We start from the raw sequence: 18,786 nt of genomic DNA, 5'->3' as shown, positions 1-18,786 counted from the left end.
CGCTTCTAGGAGCCTAAGTCTCGCGTATTTATTGGCCCTTGCCCCAGAGTACTGGGTTGACGGACCGAGGCGCCAGCCAGTCTGTTCACGGTGTGGGAGAGGGCGGGGCGGGGCGGAGAGGCGGGGACTCGCTCGGAGCCAGGAAGGAGAAAGCCAGAGGGAAAGGGAGCCTTTCTGGAGTTTGTGAAGAATGGAGGAATGGAAGGAGTGGGAGCCGCTAGTCCACGTCGGTATGCTTTGGCGCGTGCAATCGGCACGCGCGTGCGCAGAAGGAAGGCCAAGATTGGTGGACGGGGCGGTTTCACGTTCCGTCCCAACCAATCGGGGTGCAGCAGGAGGGTGGGGCCTGGCCGCCACTGGCGGGCGCGGCGTCTGCGCGCGGGTTTCGTCTCCTCGGAGCTGTGCGCGCGGGTCCTCTCGTTGGTGCCATGGAGTCCGGGCTGATCCCCCGTTTAGCGCGGCGCCTGGGCATCTCCGAGCCCGATGTCCTGAGGTGAGTCCGGCCGCGCACGCCGCAGCGGCCCGGGTCCCTCCCCAGGCGAGCCGCGCCCCTTTCCCGCAGGATTTAGGCCGGCAGCCGTCCTGGAGGAGGAGTCCAGGGGCCACTATGGACTCCCCCGGGAGCTACTGGCTCCCTGGGGTGCGCGGCGGCGGGGGGCGGGGAGGGCGAGAGTCGGAGAACTTCGGTCGTTCCTCACGTGCTTCTTGGGGGTCTGTTTGCAACGGCGAAGCGGACCGACGGGGCACAGGCCCCACGGAGGTCTCGGTGTTGGCAGGAACTACGTGCGAAACAAAGCAGGGTGCCGGCCGGACCACGGGGCCCGGGGCCGGGGCCGGGGGTGGGTGTCCTGTGCGCTGAGATGGGAAGGGCCCGGCAGGATCCAGGGTTAGACGGGAGGCCAGTGGCTACAGCGTGGACAGCGGACCCGGACGGGGCGGGCAGGCGGAGGCGGGAGGGCGGATTTGGAGCGAGACCTCTCGAATTCGGTTGTCATCCACAACAGTGGCTCTCCAGGGCGGTTCCGGCACCAGCGGCATCGGTGTCATCTTGACACTGGTTAGAAAAGCAAGTTGTTGGTGCCACCCCACGCCCACCGATCAGAGTCGCTGGGGAGGAGACCCAGCCTCTGCCTTGGGTGTTCAGGTTTGAGAGCCGCCGATCTGGAGGAAGGGGTCGGGAAGGAGATGCGGTCTGGCCTGCCGGGTGGTGCATGCTTGTTCCGGGAACGTAAGGAAGACAGAAGGGCCGTTTTTGGAGGGATTGGAGAGCTTGCTTTTGCCTGCAAGCGGTACTTGAGCACAGTGATGTCTGGAGTCGGAGCCCCGCGTCCTCCCCAAGGGATGTGCTGCCCGGCCCCACGTAAACTTGCATAGGGAATAGGCTCAGGCTCAAGCCCGCCAGGCTGCACGCATTGTTTGCCCAGGTGTTGGACAAACCACCGGAGCAGAGTTTCAGGGATGGTGTTGCCCTTGTACCCAGGAAAGCGGAGGAGTACCTGCGGCTGTCCCGGGTGAAGTGCGGGGGCCTGTCTGCGCACACCACCGAGACCAGGAGCGCGGTCATGTGCCTGGACCTGGCGGCCTCCTGTAGGAGCTGCCCCTTGGACAGGGTAAGCAGGGCCCACTGAAGGTCTCAACTATCACACATCTCACCTTCGGGTGGTCCCGGACCCCATCAAAACTCTTGTGTTTTAGAGTTTTCCTGACTATTCAAGATGAACTTTAAAACCATTTTATCAAGCTGGAGGGGAAAAAATTTTTTTTGCAACATTCTCTTCATTATCTAATTTCCCTGGCCCCGCCTTTCTTCATCAAGGCCACCTCCCCTGCTTCGGCCAGCGTCCTCCTCAAGCACATTCCTTGAAGCCCAGGTGTGTCTTTCCTTCAGTATCACAGTGGTTGGGGGCACAGGCCGGGGAATCGGGGAGTCAGGGTTGAGGCCAGATCTTGGCCCCACCTGTTTCTAGCTCCGGGAGCCTCCAGTTTCCTCACCCGTGAAGTGGGGGTAAGAATACCCATCTCACTGGATGTTGCGAGGATTACACCGTATCCTGTGTGAAACGCACTGAACGCAGTGCCGTCGCATAAGGACGCGCTTGTTAAACGGAGGCAGTACTAGTAAACACACCCTGGCTCCCCGGGGGTCAGCTCCCCGTCACCATCAGACTCACCGCTTCTCTGGAACAGACTCCAAGCTACACAGTTCCCCCAACAGACCAGGCACTTGAATGGCTTAAGGCTGTGTACATGCAACAGCTTCTTTCCGTGGGAACGCCCTCTGGCAGGCTCCTGTTGGACCTCCAAGGCTGCCTTGCTGTGACCCCCTTTGTGAGGACTCCCCCAGGCAGAGCTGGTTCCTCTCCCGGTTCCCCTCTTCTCTCCCTGTCCCTCCACACTCCCCTCCCCTTCCCTCCCCACACTCCCCTCCTTGTCCCGGTGACTTGCACATGAGCAGCTTTGTTGAAAAATGGGCGATGGTACTTGCACCTGCTGTGCTCCTGCCGCTCAGCCGTAGTGTCTGCGTGTCCCTGGCTGCCTCTCTGAGGTGGAGCGCCTCGAGAGCCCCGCTTAGCTCTCCCGACAGGGGCCCACTCGTGTGTAGGACTTAGGGTTTGTGTGTGCTTCCCTTTCGAAGGCTTATGTAGCTAAACTTGCCGGTGTGAACAAGAAGACGTACCAGAGCTGTCTCAAGTCTTTCGAGTGCTTGCTGGGCCTGAACTCAAGTATCGGGATACAAGACCTGGCCGTCCAGTTCAGCTGCACGGAGGCCGTGAACCTGGCTGCGCAGACGCTGCAAAGGTACGAGGTGTAAGGACCTGGACTGAAGATTAATGCTGGTCATAAAGCAGAATGGTGCAGTGTTCTGTTCACGAACCTCTCGGTGCTAAAAAGTCACAAGGAAGCTGAAGTGACAGAATGCGTATCGCACACATTTAAATAGCCTTTACATCTGATTGGCATCTCCATTCCCCTCGCGATACTATTTTCTTTTTTAATATATTTTATTAATTTTTTTACAGAGAGGAAGGGAGAGGGAGAGAGAGTTAGAAACATCGATAAGAGAGAAACATTAATCAGCTGCCTCCTGTACACCCCCTACTGGGGATGTGCCTGCAACCAAGGTACATGCCCTTGACCGGAATCGAACCTGGGACCTTTCAGTCCGCAGGCCGACGCTCTATCCACTGAGCCAAACCGGCTATGGCTCGCAATACTGTTTTCTAACGAGGATTCTGCACACGCTGCTCTCCCTCAGCTACGAGTCCAGCCTTCCACAGACACAACAAGCAGATCTCGACTTGTCCAGGCCGCTGTTCACCACTGCCGCGCTGCTCACAGCGTGCAAGTAAGTGTGTCTGCACATCCAGAAAAGCCCGGCAGGTGGGGCTCAGGGTTGAACGTTAATCTACGAACCAGGAGGTCACGGTTCAATTCCCAGTCAGAGCACATGCCCAGGTTGCGGGCTGGAAATCCTCTCTGAAGTCAATAAAAAAATATATATTTATAGTTTAAAAATATCTTAAACCAGTGGTTCTCAACCTTTCTAATGCCACGACCCTTTAATACAGTTCCTCATGTTGTGGTGACCCCCAACCATAAAATTATTTTCGTTGCTACTTCATAACTGTAATTTTGCTACTGTTAATGAATCGTAATGTAAATATCTGTGTTTTACATTAACAGTAGCAAAATTACAGTTATGAAGTAGTAACGAAAATAATTTTATGGTTGGGGGTCACCACAACATGAGGAACTGTATTAAAGGGTCGTGGCATTAGAAAGGTTGAGAACCACTGTCTTAAACCAAACAACTGTGTGGTTCTGCAGAACAATAATTTATCGAATTCCTTCGTAGGATTTTAAAGCTAAAGGTGGATAAAAACAAAATGGTAGCCACGTCGGGCGTGAAGAAAGCCATCTTTGATCGGCTGTGTAAACAGTTAGAGAAGATCGGGCAGCAGATAGACCGTGAGTACCAATTCCGTGGCTCGAGAACGTGTCGTGTAAAAATGTAAACCTGCCGGTCAAAGGCCAGGATTTTCAAACTTGCAAAGCGGCTGCTTCTGAATTCAGTGTTTACTGTGCACCAGATACATTTCAGTGAGGAAGTTGTTTTATTCTGTTGTTCAATTAAAGTAGCTTAAGTTTTTAAAAGCCCGTGATTCTCTGAGTCCACCTGTAAGTGGACTCTATGCATGTGCTTCATGTTGGCGGCCGGCCTCGCATACTCGAGCTGGAAGAGCAGGGGCTCGCAGGTCTGACGAGAAGCCGAGAAGAGACCAGGGCAAGCTCGCTGCCTCCTCCCTGCTCCTGGTCGTTGATCAATTGAGGAATCTGGTTTTTATTTGTCATCCAAAAAGTGCCCATACCTGGTCAGTGTTTCTCAGTGGTTGAGCATCGACCTATGAACCAGGAGGTTGCGAGTTCAATTCCCGGTCAGGGCACATGCCTGGTTTGCGGGCTGCATCCCCAGTAGGGGGCAGCCAATCCATGATTCTCTCTCACCATTGATGCTTCTATCTCTCCCACTTCCTTCCTCTCTGAAATCAATAAAAACATTAAGAAATTTTTTTTTTTAATATGCCCAAATACTAACGTTGAGAATAGGAGAAAAATTAACCTGATGACACTTCTCGTTTCTTAAAGGAGAGCCTCGAGATTCTGGTTCCCCGCCGTGGAAGAAACAGAAGACAGCGGATGAAGCTCCGGGAACGGGTAAGGCGCACTAACTCCCGCGGATGGGGTTTACTGCAGCGAGCGCCCCGCTGCTCTGTTACCTCCTTAACGGGCATCGGGTCCAAGGGCACAGCTGCTGCCGGACTGCGTGGCCTCCAGTCGGGCCTTGCCGCCGCCTGGCTGCGGTTTGGGGGTGTCCCTTAATTTCTGAGAGCCTCCATTTCAAAGCGATGGAGGTCGTTAGTATTGGCCCCCACTCCCTAGCATTGCCGTGCGGGTTGAAGGAGGCGGTGCGGCTTCGGTGCCTGCCAGGCACAAGGGGAGTGAGTGGCGAGTGTCACCTGCTGTCAGGGTGTCTGGGACGCTTGGAGTGTAAGAGCAAAAATTAGATGTGTGAGCCGCTGCCTCCACTTGCATTTCAGTTAGGGTCACGTTCCAGTTAGCGTCACGTTCCAGTTAGCGTCACGTTCCAGTTAGGGTCACACTCCAGTTAGGGTCATGTTCCAGTTAGCGTCACGTTCCAGTTAGGGTCACACTCCAGTTAGGGTCACGTTCCAGTTAGCGTCACGTTCCAGTTAGGGTCACACTCCAGTTAGGGTCACGTTCCAGTTAGCGTCACGTTCCAGTTAGCGTCACGTTCCAGTTAGGGTCACACTCCAGTTAGGGTCACGTTCCAGTTAGCGTCACACTCCAGTTAGGGTCACGTTCCAGTTAGGGTCACATTCCCTGTGTCCCTACAGTTAGTGGACACGTGAAAGAAGCTTCTTTCTTCTTAGGTCATTTGTAAACATGAGACTGAAACACGTTGGTAATTTTCTCGCAGAAGTGGAGAAGGTGGAAGAGGGCCCACCTAAACCGCCAAGCAGTGAAGACCCGGCACTGGATTACGAAGAGTGGAAAAGGAAGATTCTGGAAAATGCTGCCAGAGCACAGGAGGCTGGGGCGGAGTGAGTGCCGCGTGCTGACCGCGTGTGCCGCGCACCTGCGCCAGCAAAGGGGCGAGTGCTCCGGGGAGCTGTTTCACTTTATGACAAGGACGCTACGACCGTGCCTCAGCAGCGCGGCCCCAGCACTGGGCAGCAGGCCGGCCCCTGGGGTGGGCAGTACGTGCAGCAGCTCAGCCACAGCCCCCGTTGGCACGGCCGTGGCTCCCCCCGCCCCCCCCGGCTCACCCTGCACAGGGAACTGGAGCCGCTTCTCTCAAGTCTCCTCTTCTGGCTGATAAAACTCAGGCCGGATGGTTACAGGTTTTACTTAAGTTTTTGTCTCGTTTCTTGGATTGACTAAATCAATCTATGTACAGCCCAAGTTAATAAATACTACTTTTATGTGTATTCACGTTGCCTTTATCATCAGTGGGGGCCCTTGCTGTCCACTGTGGCAGGAAAGCAGCCGGGGAGGCGGGACGCTGAGCCGACTCGGCATCAGGCTGCCTGGGCTGCACCCGCCTCCGCCACGCCCCCGTGAAACCGTGACCAAACTCGGTGTCTGCTCACTTGGAGAAGCGTGAAGCATCTAGCGCAGGGCCTGCTGTGAGGGAGGAGTTAGTAAATATTACAATGGAGAAACAGTGCTCTCCCCTAACGCATTACACATTCCCACCACAATGAAAAATCCAATGGGCCAAAGTTTATTTCCTTTGTTACCCACATACTGAAAAACATAACCTTATTAAATACCCCTTTCTTTAAACCACAAGGGAAAGGGCCTCTATGAAGATAGGTTAGTTGCTATGGGCTCTCAGTTATCACACCAGACATGACTTTAACTAAAGTTAAGACCCGGAGGTCTGGCTGGTGTGGCTCAGTGATTGAGTGGCGACGTATGAACCAGGAGGTCACGGTTCAATTCCCGGTCAGGGCCCATCCTCGAGTTGTGGGTTTGATGCCCAGTACAGGAAGCAGCTGATAAATGTTTTGTTTTCTTTTTCAAATATATTATTGATTTCAGAGAGGAAGGGAGAGAGAGAGACAGAAACATCGATGATGAGAGAGAATCATGGATCGGCTGCCTCCTGCACGCCCCCTTCTGGAGATCAAGCCCACAACCCAGGCATGTGCCCTGACCGGGAATCAAACCAGGACCCTTCAGTCCACACGTGGACACTACCCACTGAGCCAAATGGGCCAGGACAGATAAATGATTCTCTTCATTGATGTTTCTCTCCCTCTCCCTTCTCTGAAATCAGTAAGTTTTTAGTACATGGTGGTAATTACTTTGATTATGAGGATCACAGGAGGTACTTGGTTACGTCTTAAATTTGCCTCAAAGCAACCTTGTCCAGGTGCCCTCCTAGGGCAGGAATTCTCCCTGCAGCGACCTCTCCCAGGCACGCCCCCGGTGAGGGAAGCGTACACGCACTCCGTCTGTCCACTCCTGTGTAAAGACTTGGGAAGCTCAGCTCTTTTACAGCTCCTCCTGATTTAACTGATTTTCTAAAACTTGGTCATGAAAGTTTTCAAAGATCCTTAACAGTGAAGAGGAAGTGTAAAGCACCCACGAACTGATCACCCCGACGCAACTCAGAACTTGCCTCTTACCTAGACACCCTTTTCCCGAAGTCACCTAACCTGCAGCATAACCAGCCTCGTGGCCCCCACGCCTCACCCAATTAAATTCAATCTTCAGATTCGCAATTTAGAATCACATTTCCCCGGATGTCTCTACAATACCTTTTTATTTGCTCCAATCGGGGTCAAAACAAGGCCCACACTTGACAATGGGGTAGCTAATGTTTAATAATAAAAGCAATACATGCTCATTACTTTGAAAAAATGATAAAAAGTGGGATTCCCCTCCCCCCATCACCCGTTGTTGGGTTTCTTGCATACCCTAGAAAGTGTTAATGCACGGGCACGCGTGTCTGTCCACCGTGGGATGGTGCCACAGGTATGCTCCGTGGAAGGCCATCTGTATAGATCTAACAGCCACAGGGTGTTCCCTGTGTGGACGTGGGAAATTTTAGTTAATAAACCCATACCGATAGGTACATGTGAGTGGTTTTCCTCGGGCCACTAGCAAATGTTAGAATAAGCAATTTGCATAAATCTCTGTCCAAGGGTTCAGGTTTTGCTGAGGGAGACATTTCTGGAAGTGGAATCACTGGGTGAACATATGGGCAGGACTTTGATTTGGGCACATATCCATCAAACGTGGGAAAATTCGTTTCCCGCGCCCTCCCGGGGCGGCTGGGTGAAGTGGCTCCTCCGTGCCTTCGAGTTTCTCTGACCAGCAGTTCCCAGTGACTCCGTTCAAATGGAAAAGTCCTGTGGGAAACGGTTGGTACTGGCACAGGTGTGATCTAAAAAAATTGTCAGCTAAGCACTCACCAACCAAGTAGAGAACTAAAAATAATCCAGGAAAATTAAAGCTTCGTAAAGGCTTTAGAACGTCAGGTAAGGGAGCCGACAATCCACCCCTCTCACTGGTGTGAGCTTCAAGGGGACTCTGGAGAGGAACTGTTTCTCTTGGTTAAAAATAACAGCAGTCCAGCCCCTGGCTCAGAGGTTGGGCTACGACCCCTGAACCAAGAGGTCACCGGTTTGATTCCTGGTCAGAGCACATCCCTGAGCTGCAGGCTTGATCCCCACTAGGGGGCGTGCAGGAGGCAGCCGATTGATGTTTTTATCTGTATCCCTCTCCCTCTCTCAAATCAATAAACAATATATATATTTTTAAAATAACAGCATATGGGAGAAAAAATAAAATTTGGTAGATAAAAGATTCTCTACCTGCCCTGTCCGATACAGAAGCCACTAACCACATGTGGCTATTAAGCACTTAAAATTAGCTAATACAACTACAGAAAATTTCTAACTTTATTTTAATTAAATGTCAAACTGGATACTTAATTCAATGATGAGGCAGTGTTTAAGATATGTCACACAACTTGAGTCTGTTTCCACAGTGAGTATGAAATCTAAACACAAATCCAGGAGGTCTGATGAAAAGCCAGCCTGGAACAGAAATGTGTTTAAGTGTGACCCATGCACAGGACTGTGGAGACTTCGTAGGAAAAAAATAATCTGCAGGGCCTCAGTAATCATGTTTCTGTTGACTACACACCGAAGTAACACTTTTGATGTGTTGTGTTCGATAAATCACTAAAACTCCTTTCCCCGGGTTTTCCCTCTGAAAGGAGCTGTTAGAAATGTCTCTGTTAAGGATGTGGCTCGTGTTAAATTTCTGGGAGACTTTGCTGCTGTAGATCCAGGGAACTCAGTGCGGTTTTCTGGAGACAAGATTCGGAGCATCGCCAAGAAGCTGACGGCCCAGGGGCTGGAGGACCCAGACCCACTAGCACTAAAAGGTGTGCTCTAGAGCACCCTCTGCAGGCTGCCCTCGGAACAACAGTTCTCAGAGAGGTACCTGCTGCTTCAAAATCCAGCACTTGACCAGGTAAGTCCCTGCTCCTGTGTCATGCGAGGCAGGTCTCCTCTTCCGACGGTCACCCTGGGGCCAGCGGGCCAGTGTGCAGCAGGCCTGGACATGCTGGCCTTAGAAACCTTAGTTCCCAGACCAGGCCCCTTGAGTGTGACCCCTCCCCACGCCCACGTCTTCTGCCGAAAACAAGTCTACCTGGACAAAAACCCTCAAAGGCTGTGAAACTTGCTTGGCTAATTAGCAACTCACAGCAACGCCTCCAGCGGAAACCGCTGCCCTGAGAGGGCGTGGGAACAGCACCGTCAGGTTAGAAGGGAGGAAGGCAAAAGGACTGTTTGCTTTGGGTAACAGTGTACTCCTGTTTATCGCTCCCTAAGCCGGTTAAACATGTGCCTTCGCTTCTCTCCACAGCGCAACGGGACTGCATTCTCCTCTCCCACACACGCACCAGCCTCCAGGCCCCCGCTTCAAACCCGAGGGGTGGGCGTCAGGAGGGAGATGGCAGAGGTCAGCACAGGGCAGAACGGGAGAGGAAGGAGGGGGGCAGAGAATTTAAAAGCACATTCAAACCCGCCCCTGTGGTTCCGTGATTGACCATCAACCCATGAACTAAGAGGTCACCGGTTCAATACCCAGTCAAACACATGCCCGGGCTGTGGGCTCAATCCCCTGTAGGGGGCATGCAGGAGGCAGCCAACTGACGTTTCTTTTTATTATTGTTATTATATTTTATTTTATTTTATTGTTAGTTCTCACCTGAGGATATTTTTCCACTGATTTTTAGAGAGAGTGGAAGGGAGAGAGCGAGACAGAGAAACATCGAGGTGAGAAAAACACATCTATTGGTTGTCTCCTGCGTGCGGCTTGACCAGGGATGGGGACTGAACTTGCAACCAAGGTACATGCCCTTTGACGGGGATCGAACCGGGGACCCTTCAGTCCGAGGGCTGATGCTCTATCCACTGAGCCAAACCGACGAGGGACAGCCAATTGATGTTACTCTATTCCACTCCCTCTCTCTCTAAAATCAATAAAAATATATAAGCGCATTCCAATTGACCCTTGTGCTCTTTCAGCCACGACGGTCAGTATATTTCCAAATCTCAAAGACTATCAAAGGTGCAGGTTTCCATTCTCCAAAGGGCGCACAAGGTAAAACACGTTAGAGGATCCCGCCCTAAATCACGTGGCTGCACACAGAGCGGGTCGGACAGTAAGTACAACGTGGCCCAGCCCCGGGGAATCGGAGCGGCAGGACTTCCCGTGCCGAGGGAGATCTGCAGACTGCCGGCCCCTGCACGAGTCCGAGTCCCTGAATCAGGCCGTGCTCCGCAGTCCCATCCGCCACGTGCACGTAGCTCTCCTACCCACGGACAGCACGCCACATGCGCCCCCGAAAGCGGGTGCACCTGACGAGTGGACACAGCATTTCACACCAGCGGGCTCCTCCGGCAGCCAGACAGTCCTGCCCACAGGAAGGCGCCGGCCAGAACCTCTCTGACAGTTCGTGGCATCCGTCTGAGCCAAAGGCCGGGGTACCTACACCTCCAGGCGTCACCACGGGCCTCCGTCACGGCTGGGCCCAGGGAGCAGTGGCGTCCGGTCCAGGATTAGGGGCAAGTGGGAAATTTCCTGAGCCTGTTGGCAGCCGTCACCACGTGGAAGTGTTTCTTGAGACAAGGAAAGAGAAAAGAGGAAAGAAGCGTATTTAGACCCGTTGATTTAAGGAAAACAATGCAAGGACTTACGCAAGTGAGGCACGTGGGCTCTTTAAAACTGATCACCGAAAACAAGATTCCAGCGAACAGAAAGGAGACCGGTCACATGACTTTCAGGGGCCAACTGGAGCAAGGAGGAAGTGAGATCACGTGCTATCCCCAAAACGGAGCCCACCAGGGGTCCTGAAATCAAGTGGGTTGCGGACCAGAACTTTTGGAGTGAAACCAAACGTCAGAGGAAACGCCGGAGCACGTCCATCTGGGAAGCAAATGTGACCTTTCGTTTCGGGTGTGAGGACGGGACTGCTCGCTCCTTCCCGGGCTAACGCGCTTTCTTTCTGTTTTTGTTTATTTGTTTGTTTTTTGTTTTGTTTTTAAAGATATTTTTATTGATTTCAGGGAGGAAGGGAGAGGGAAAGAGAGAAACATCAATGATGAGGACCATTGATTGGCTGCCTCCTGTACGCCCCCCACTGGGGCTCAAGCCCGCAACCTGGGCCTGTGCCCTGACTGGGAAGCAAACCCTGACCCCCTGGTTCATAGGTCGATGCTCAACCACGGAGTCACGCCAGCCAGGCTCTTTTTGTGTTTTTGTGGTTTTTTTAACAAGGATCTGAGTTGGTATCGAACTGTTGGAAAGCCCCTGTCCTGCGCAACAGAGGTTTCTAAGAGATTTCACGTCCTGGTACCAAAGAGCTCTGTTGTCAACAAAGTCACCAAACTTTGGTTGGAGCTTTCCCGCCCCCGTGACACGTGGCGAATCCGGGGCCTCCGCTGCCGTGTGCTCTGAGCACTGTGCTCCGGCCTCCTTCTGTCACCTCCAATGCCCACGTACTGCGGACTCAATGCCACTCCTATGCCCAGTCATTGGGGTCTCTGGCATTTCTTTCCCGAAACGAACCGTTTGGATGTAAGAGGGTTGTTGTTGTTTTTCGTTAAACAATCTATTTTGAATCCATATGGACCTGGAGCCCGGCCGGTGTGGCGCAGTGGTTGAGCCCCAACCTATGAACCAGGAGGTCACGGTTCAACTCCCAGTCAGGGCACAGGCTCGGGCTGTGGGCTCCATCCCTAGCGTGGGGCGTTCAGGAGGCAGCGAGCAATGGTTCTCTCTCATCATTGATGTTTCTAGCCTCTCTCCCTTCCTCTCTGAAATCAATAAAAATATTAAAAAAAAAAAAAAAAAGAGGCAGAGGAAAGGCACCTTCCACTTGCGCTGAGCCAGGTACTTCTGCAGCAGGAGCTGGGACCTGAGGCGCACTTGGGCCCGGGATGCCTTGGCGGGCAGGTCGCTCAGCCACGCGTGTTTCAGGCACTGGGTGGCGCTCATCCTGCAGCTGCGGAAGCAAACAGCATCAGCGGTCAGCGGTCAGCGGTCAGCGGTCAGCGGGTGCTGTCACGTCAGAAGGCCTCATGCGCGCGACGGGCCACTAAGGTACCTCTTCTCCTTGACCAGCAGCTGGGACACGAAGTCCTTGGCGTCCTCCGACAGCCCCTCGAAGGTGTCCGCCTCGAAGTCCCAGCAGCAGTTCACGATGAAGTTCATGGTCTCGGCGTCCGTTTCCCCGAGGAACGGCGACAGGCCGCTGAGTCTGCGAGGAGAGAGGGGACCGTGGGTATGCGGAGGCCACGTCTGCCCACGCGGCGACGGGACAGAGACGGTCCTGTGAGGTTCACGCAGAACCAGCCGGAACCAGCTGGATCCGAGAGGCGCCACAGAGAAACAGCCCGTCAGCTCGGGTCCCTCACCCTGAAGTGGGGAGCAGGCCGGGCCCGCCCAATGCGTCCTCTCACCACGTGCGTGTTGGTTTAACTGAAGCAGCTCAGCATCTCCCATGTCCGGCCGGGAGGCTCAGGGGCTGAACATGGACCCAGGAACCAAGAGGTCCCCAGTTGGATTCCTGGTCGGGGCACATGCCCGGGTTGCGGGGCTCAATCCCCAGTGGGGGGCCTGCAGGAGGCAGCTAATCGATGATGTTTCTCTCTATATATCCTTCTCCCTTCCCCTCTCTCTAAAAATGAATAAAAACATATTTGAAAAGAATAAATAACGCTAGCCGGTTTGGCTCAGTGGATAGAGCATCAGCCTGGGGACTGAAGGGTCTCGGGTTCGATTCCAGTCAAGGGCACGTGTCCAGGTTTCGGGCTCAATCCCCAGTAGGGGGCGTGCAGGAGGCAGCTGATGAATGATTCTCATCATTGATGTTTCTCTCTCTCCCTCCCACTTCCCCTCTGAAGTCAATAAAAATATATATTTTTTTTTAAGTAAAAATAAACAGCATGTCTCTGAGACAGCCAGAGGGGTTCAGATACTCCCCAGGCCTCGGGAGCAAAGGCAGAGAGACAGGGCACTCCTATGGGCCGGCCTGGGGCCTCAAACGTCCCTGCCTGGCACAGCACACAGTGTGGGGACACAGTCCTAGTCCTGCCATAATGATGACACGGGAGCAAAGCATGACTCCCTGGGCCAGGAAACGGCCGAGGGGAGTCCCACAGAGGAGGCTGTTTAGTCTGAGACCGATCTCCCAGCCCAGCCCGACCCTGCCTGGGAGCCCTGGGAGGGGCGGGTCCCGCCCCACCCCCCTCACTGCACTCCTGCCCACCTACACAGTCCACCTGCCTTTTCTTGGGAGAGAGCTTTCAACCCAGTGTATCCAGAAGTTTCAGGAATTCAGGCCCCTGGGATCAGCCCACAAGCCATAACTGATACAAGTTGGTGAATAGCCCTGGCCAGTGTGCTCAATGGTTAGAGCATCTGCCCACACACCAAAGGGTTGCAGGTTCCATTCCCGGCCAAGGGCACATATCTGGGTTACAGGCTCGATTCTGGCCTTGGCCGTGGTCTGGACCAATCAATGTCTCTCTCACGTTGAGGTTTCTGCTCTCCCTCCCTCCCTCCCTCCTTCCCTCTCTTTCTCTCTAAAAATCAATGGAAAAAAATATCCTTGGGTGAGGATTAACAACAACAACAACAGCCCTGGCTGGTTTGACAAGGAGATAGAGCGTCGGCCTGCAGACTGAAGGGTCCCAGATTCGATTCCGGCCAAGGGCACATGCCCGGGTTGTGGGCTCGATCCCCAGTAGGGCGTGTGCAGGAGGCAGCCAATCAATGATTCTCTCCTATCATTGATGTTTCTATCTCTCTCTCTCCCTCTCCCTTCCTCTCTGAAATCAGTAAAGAAATATATTTAAAACAACAAAAACAACTAAAAAAATAAAAAGAGTTGCTGAATAATTACCCCCACCCCTGGATGGAATAACTCTGAGGAAGTGTGTACATCAAGCATGTCAAACTCTCGGCCCGCGGGCCGCATGCCTCGTTTATTTGGCCCGTGTTAGCCTTTGAGTTTGACATGCTTGGTGTGCATGACAGGTGCCTCCTCAGGGAGTAAAGCGTGGCCCACGGGGAACATAACCCGCTCACGCTGCCTCCCTCCTGCCTACCACTCCCCCGGCGTCTCCTGCTCACGCCTCCTGGTGCCGACTCACCCGAGCTTCTGCTGCCTCTGAGGACACCGTGCTAGGACAGCCACCCCCCCGCCCCCCGCCCCGTCCCCCCGCACTCACAGCATGTAGGTGATGACGCCCACACTCCACATGTCCGTGGGGAATGAGACGAACTCGTAGTTGACAACTTCGGGGGCCAGGAACTCGGGCGTGCCAAAGTTCACCTTCAGCTTCTCCCGCGGCTTGTACCTGGGATGGGGGAGAGGAGGTGGGGTCCGCTCAGGTAGATGCGGAGGCTGCGGGCCAGGCATTGCCGGACCCCACATGCCCCACACGTGGGTTTTCCTAGGGAAGCCTCACTCCCCAGGCCCAACCTCGGGCTTTCCTGGGTCCCCAGAGAGAACCCGAAACCACAGCCACTCCCCCTTCCCTCCCCCCCCCCACCCCCACCCCCGCTCTAGGCCTTCGCCAGGCAAGGGGAGAGAAGATGAATTCAGCAGGCAGCCAGGCTGGGTGGGGGCTGGCTCCATGCTGGGTGCGCTGTGGCTGGACCGGGTGCCTTTGTCGTGTGGGTTTATGGGGGGGGGGGGGGGGCAGGGTGTCTATGGGAAACCTGTTTCTGCCCCTCAATCTTTCTGTGATGTTAAAACTGCTCTAAAAAGTAAAGTGTCAATTTTTAAAAAATGTAAAAATCAAAAATTGGCTGAGTTGTGGGTACCCGTGCCCAAGAGAGCCAGAAAGAGTCCCAGCGGGTTCTAAGTGCCCACATACACCCTTACCTTCTGGCCAGCCCAAAGTCAATGATCTTTATTTGGTGTCCTGTCTGGTTGACACACAGGATGTTCTCCGGCTGGGAGAGAAAGGGAAGTCTGCTTAGGGCCAATCACAGCTAAGAAGGTCGGCAGCTCCCTCACTTATTTGTCAAGAGGCCTCAGCTTCCCAGCCTCCCAGGGAAATGAATGGCTCAGGGCAGCCCTACAGGGAGGAAGGAAGGAAGGAAGGAAGGAAGGAAGGAAGGAAGGAAGGGAGGGAGGGAGGGAGGGAGGGAGGGAGGGAGGGAGGGAGGAAAGAAGGGTAATGGGTGGATACATGATGGATGGATAGATGGGTGGATGGATGGGTGGATGGATGGATGAATGTATGATGGATACATAGATGGCAGATGGGTGAATGGATAGGTAATGGGTGGATAGATGGATGGATGGGTGGATGGATGATGGATAAATAGATGGTAGATGGATGAATGGATGGGTAATGGGTGGATAGATGGATGGATGGGTGGATGGATGATGGATGATGGATGATGAATAGATAGATGATGGATGGATGAATGGATGGGTGATGGGTGGATAGATGGATGGATGGATGATGGATGGAAGGACGGATAATGGATGAATAGATAGGTAGATGGATGAATGGATGGATGGATGATGGATGGATGAATGGATAGATGATGGATGATGGATAGATAGATAATGGATGATGGATGATGGATGGATGGATGATGATGGATGATGGATGGATAGATGATGGATGATACAACTAGGAGTGGCAAGGAGCCAGGTGAAAGCTCTCAGAGCCGAGGGAGCAGCAGAGGCGTGGGAACCCGGGGCCCACCCACCACGCCCAGGTGGAGCCTGACCTTGAGGTCCAGGTGCAGGATGTAGTGCTGATGGAGGTAGTGCACGCCCTCGCAGATCTGCTTGGTGAACAAGATCACGTCCAGTTCGGTCAGGTGGTACTTCTCATCCGTGATCCGGTCAAAGAGTTCTCCCCCGTCCACACTGCCAGGGCAAAGGGAGAGGCGGGCACCGGGCTGAGCGAGGCTCTGAGAGACCTCGCCTGCCCTCAGCACCAACCCAGGGGGTGAGCCCGAGGGTGCCCTGTCATCTGGGTCTCGTGGGGACCTCTGCTCTGGCCCCGCCCCAGCCCAGGGTGCAGGTGTAAAAGGAAGTGGTGGCCACGGGGGAGCAGGGTTTCCTCCATGTGGACAATCGGGCTCACAATCGGGCTTACAATAGGGGGACCATTACCGAAGCGCCACAGGCCAGGGCTATAAACTCATCTGCCTACAGGGGCCCATGAGTGGCTCCAGGCGAGAAACCCCAAATGGGCAAACCAGCCCCCTTTCCAGCTGGAGGTCAGGCCCAGCGGCACTGGATCTGCAAGAACAGCCAGAGCCCTGGACAGTGTGGCTCAGGTGGTTGGGCACTGTCCCTTGCACCCAAAGGTCGCCGGTTCAATTCCCAGTCAGGGCACGTGCTCGGGGTTGTGGGCTCCATCCCCAGTAAGGAGTGTGCAGGAGGCAGCTGATCGATGTCTCTCACGTAGATGTTTCTCTCTCTCTCTTCCTCCCTCTCTCTCCAAAATCAATTTTAAAAGAAAAGCTGTATACCTAGGTTTTAGTGTGAAATTTCCCAATTTCCAACCGCTACCGACCAAATCAAAATTACTAAAACCTGTGCCGGCCAAACTGCCTACATCACAGGTCGAGTCAGGCTCACGGCCGCTTTGTGACAAATGGCCTTGTCCTCCACGCCCCAGACTGGAGGTCAAGCAGAGGAGGTGACGACGTGTCTGGGTGTCCCAGGCCGGGGGGTGGGGGAGGGATGGGGGCAGCGTTGCCCAGACACCCTGCTCCAGGCCCAGCGCCGAGCCGGGCTGCCAGCGCCGCCGCAGACTCACCACTCCATGACCAGCGTGCAGCTGTGCTTGCTCTCGAAGGCGTCGTAGAGCTGGATCAGGTTCACGTGGCTCAGCTGGTTCATGATGGCGACCTCGTTCTTCACGTCCTCCTTACGGAGCGGAGAGGAGGGGAGTTCCCAAAAACAGGTCAGGGAGAGGGGCCAGCGGCACCTCCCAGGGCACATACATGGGCACACGTGTGCCCACCCCACACCCTGTTTCCTGCTCTCACAACAGGCCTCCTCCACTCACCACCCAACCGGGTGCTTACAATAGGGGGACCTTTATCAGACCGCCCATTTCACAGGCAGGAGCCTGAGGCCAGGAGGAAAGCTAGAAGTCCAGGAAGACCCTGTCGCCCAGGGTGCCAGGTGAGCCGCAAACTGGGGTGTGGGAGTCGTGGAAAAGAGGCAGCCCAGCCACAGGGGCGCAGGGGCTGAGTGTCAACCTATGAACCAGGAGGTCACGGTTCCACTCCTGGTCAAGGGCACGTGCCCGGGTTGCGGGCTGGATTCCCAGTGTGGGGCGGCAGGAGGCAGCCGATCCATGATTCTCTCTCATCACTGATGTTTCTCTCTCTCTCCCTCTCCCTTCATCTCTGACATCAATAAACGTATATTGGGGGGGGGGGGGGCGGGGGAAGGGACAAAGGAGACAGGAAAGGTGAGGGTTTCCTGCTCAGCAGGAGGGGGCTGGGCAGCTGGGGCCCAGAGGCGGAGAAGGACCGTGCTGAGCCCTGAGCCTGGGCCAGAGGCCGCCTGGCCGGGGCGGGGGGGGGGGGGGGGGGGGGGGTGGGGGGTGGGGGGCGGGGGCAGGGGGCACCTCACCCGATCCTTGTTTGCTCTTCACTTTGATGACCTTGGCTGCCAGCGCCAGGCCCGTGGACCGCTCCGTGCACCTGTGGACCTGGCCGAACCGGCCCCTGCAGACCACACAGGGGCTGAACGCCCGCGAGGCTCCACCCCCACACCGCCCGCGGGCCATCCTGTGCCCCCGCCCCCGTTTTCTGGTCCCACCCTCCTCCACACACACCCAGGGGTACCCATGTCATCATGCCCACTCCAATGGGCTCCCTAAAACCTAGACCAGAACTGCTTCACCCAGGCCGCCCTGCACCCCAGGGAGCACCCCCTCCCCACACCGCCGCCGGCTTCCCTGGAGGACTTCCTTCTTCCCCCCCCCCCCCATGAGGCCCTCCCACCGCCTCCGGCCCACGGTCCCCCTCTCCGTCCCGCACTCCAGGGGGCTCCTCACCCCTCCCTGGGGACTGTGCCTCTCCCAGCCCGAGACCCACCCGTCCCCCTGCTCCCGCCGCCGCCCCGCCATCAACGCGTCCTCAGCGCAGAGCCCACCTACCCGCCCAGGACCTCGTGCTGGCACACGGCATAGCCCGCCGCGGCCGCGGCCTCCTTCAGGCTCACCACCCGGTGCTCGAACGGGGCGGGCGGGGCCGGGCTGTCATCTGCTCAGGAGACAATAGCCTGTGAGCCCCCAGGGCCCCCTCCTCATGGCTGCGCACCAGCCCCGGGACCCCAACAGGCAGCTCCCCCAGACCCCGCAGGATCCCCCCTGGACGCTGCAGGGAGGCCCAGGAGGAGGCGCTCCAAACCCACTCACGTGGGGCACCTGCCCGGCTTACCCAGAACCAGGCCGCCAGCCTCGGCTCCCTGGGGCGGCCTTCCTGCCTCGGCTGCACCCAGGCCCCCGGGGGTGCAGTCCCTCTCGGGCTCCGGGCCGCCTGCTCCTGGGCCCGCGTCCTGCTGCAGGCCGGGGCCCCAGCGTCCTCTTCCCGAGCCCCCGCTGGGCCCCCCCCGCTCGTCCCAGGGCGGCTCCGGCTGCAGATCCCGGCTCGTCCTCGGCCTCTGCTCCCCCGTTG

At 55.5% G+C, this 18,786-nt stretch overlaps 2 protein-coding genes across 3 annotated transcripts in view; one reads left to right on the top strand and one right to left on the bottom strand.

The window, feature by feature from the left end:
* Positions 1-36: 36 nt before the first annotated feature.
* ORC6 (origin recognition complex subunit 6) lies at positions 37-5,813 on the top strand. Of its 2 annotated transcripts, none has more exons than XM_079759603.1 (7): positions 37-230; positions 1,481-1,610; positions 2,636-2,799; positions 3,257-3,346; positions 3,857-3,969; positions 4,648-4,716; positions 5,501-5,813. In XM_079759603.1, exons 1-7 carry the CDS (start codon positions 199-201, stop codon positions 5,626-5,628), a joined length of 726 nt encoding a protein of 241 aa, XP_079615729.1. In that variant the 5' UTR covers positions 37-198; the 3' UTR covers positions 5,629-5,813. The 2 variants fall into 2 exon arrangements, with proteins under 2 accessions (XP_079615729.1, XP_079615730.1); XM_079759604.1 differs by lacking the exon at positions 37-230 and adding an exon at positions 258-493.
* Positions 5,814-6,856: 1,043 nt separating this feature from the next.
* The window catches only part of MYLK3 (myosin light chain kinase 3), a 23,621-nt gene continuing 11,691 nt past the window's right edge, over positions 6,857-18,786 (bottom strand). The window contains 11 exon segments of the mRNA XM_079759742.1: positions 6,857-10,730; positions 11,983-12,115; positions 12,218-12,370; positions 14,346-14,474; positions 15,005-15,075; positions 15,868-16,009; positions 16,911-17,020; positions 17,738-17,749; positions 17,751-17,832; positions 18,267-18,372; positions 18,550-18,770. Coding sequence (XP_079615868.1) covers positions 10,671-10,730; positions 11,983-12,115; positions 12,218-12,370; positions 14,346-14,474; positions 15,005-15,075; positions 15,868-16,009; positions 16,911-17,020; positions 17,738-17,749; positions 17,751-17,832; positions 18,267-18,372; positions 18,550-18,770 — 1,219 coding nt within the window. The 3' untranslated portion in view covers positions 6,857-10,670.

The sequence above is a fragment of the Cnephaeus nilssonii genome (genome assembly GCF_951640355.1).
Source record: "Cnephaeus nilssonii genome assembly, chromosome: 20".
Taxonomy (NCBI): domain Eukaryota; kingdom Metazoa; phylum Chordata; class Mammalia; order Chiroptera; family Vespertilionidae; genus Cnephaeus; species Cnephaeus nilssonii.
Note: the sequence above shows the minus strand (reverse complement) of the source record. Positions and strands in the feature narration are given on the sequence as shown.

Coding starts and splice junctions, on each gene's coding strand:
- ORC6 (XM_079759604.1), top strand. CDS start 429: ATGGAGTCCGGGCTGATCCCCCGTTTAGCGCGGCGCCTGGGCATCTCC. Junction 1,611..2,635: donor GGAGCTGCCCCTTGGACAGG/GTAAGCAGGGCC, acceptor TCCCTTTCGAAG/GCTTATGTAGCTAAACTTGC. Junction 3,970..4,647: donor GATCGGGCAGCAGATAGACC/GTGAGTACCAAT, acceptor CGTTTCTTAAAG/GAGAGCCTCGAGATTCTGGT.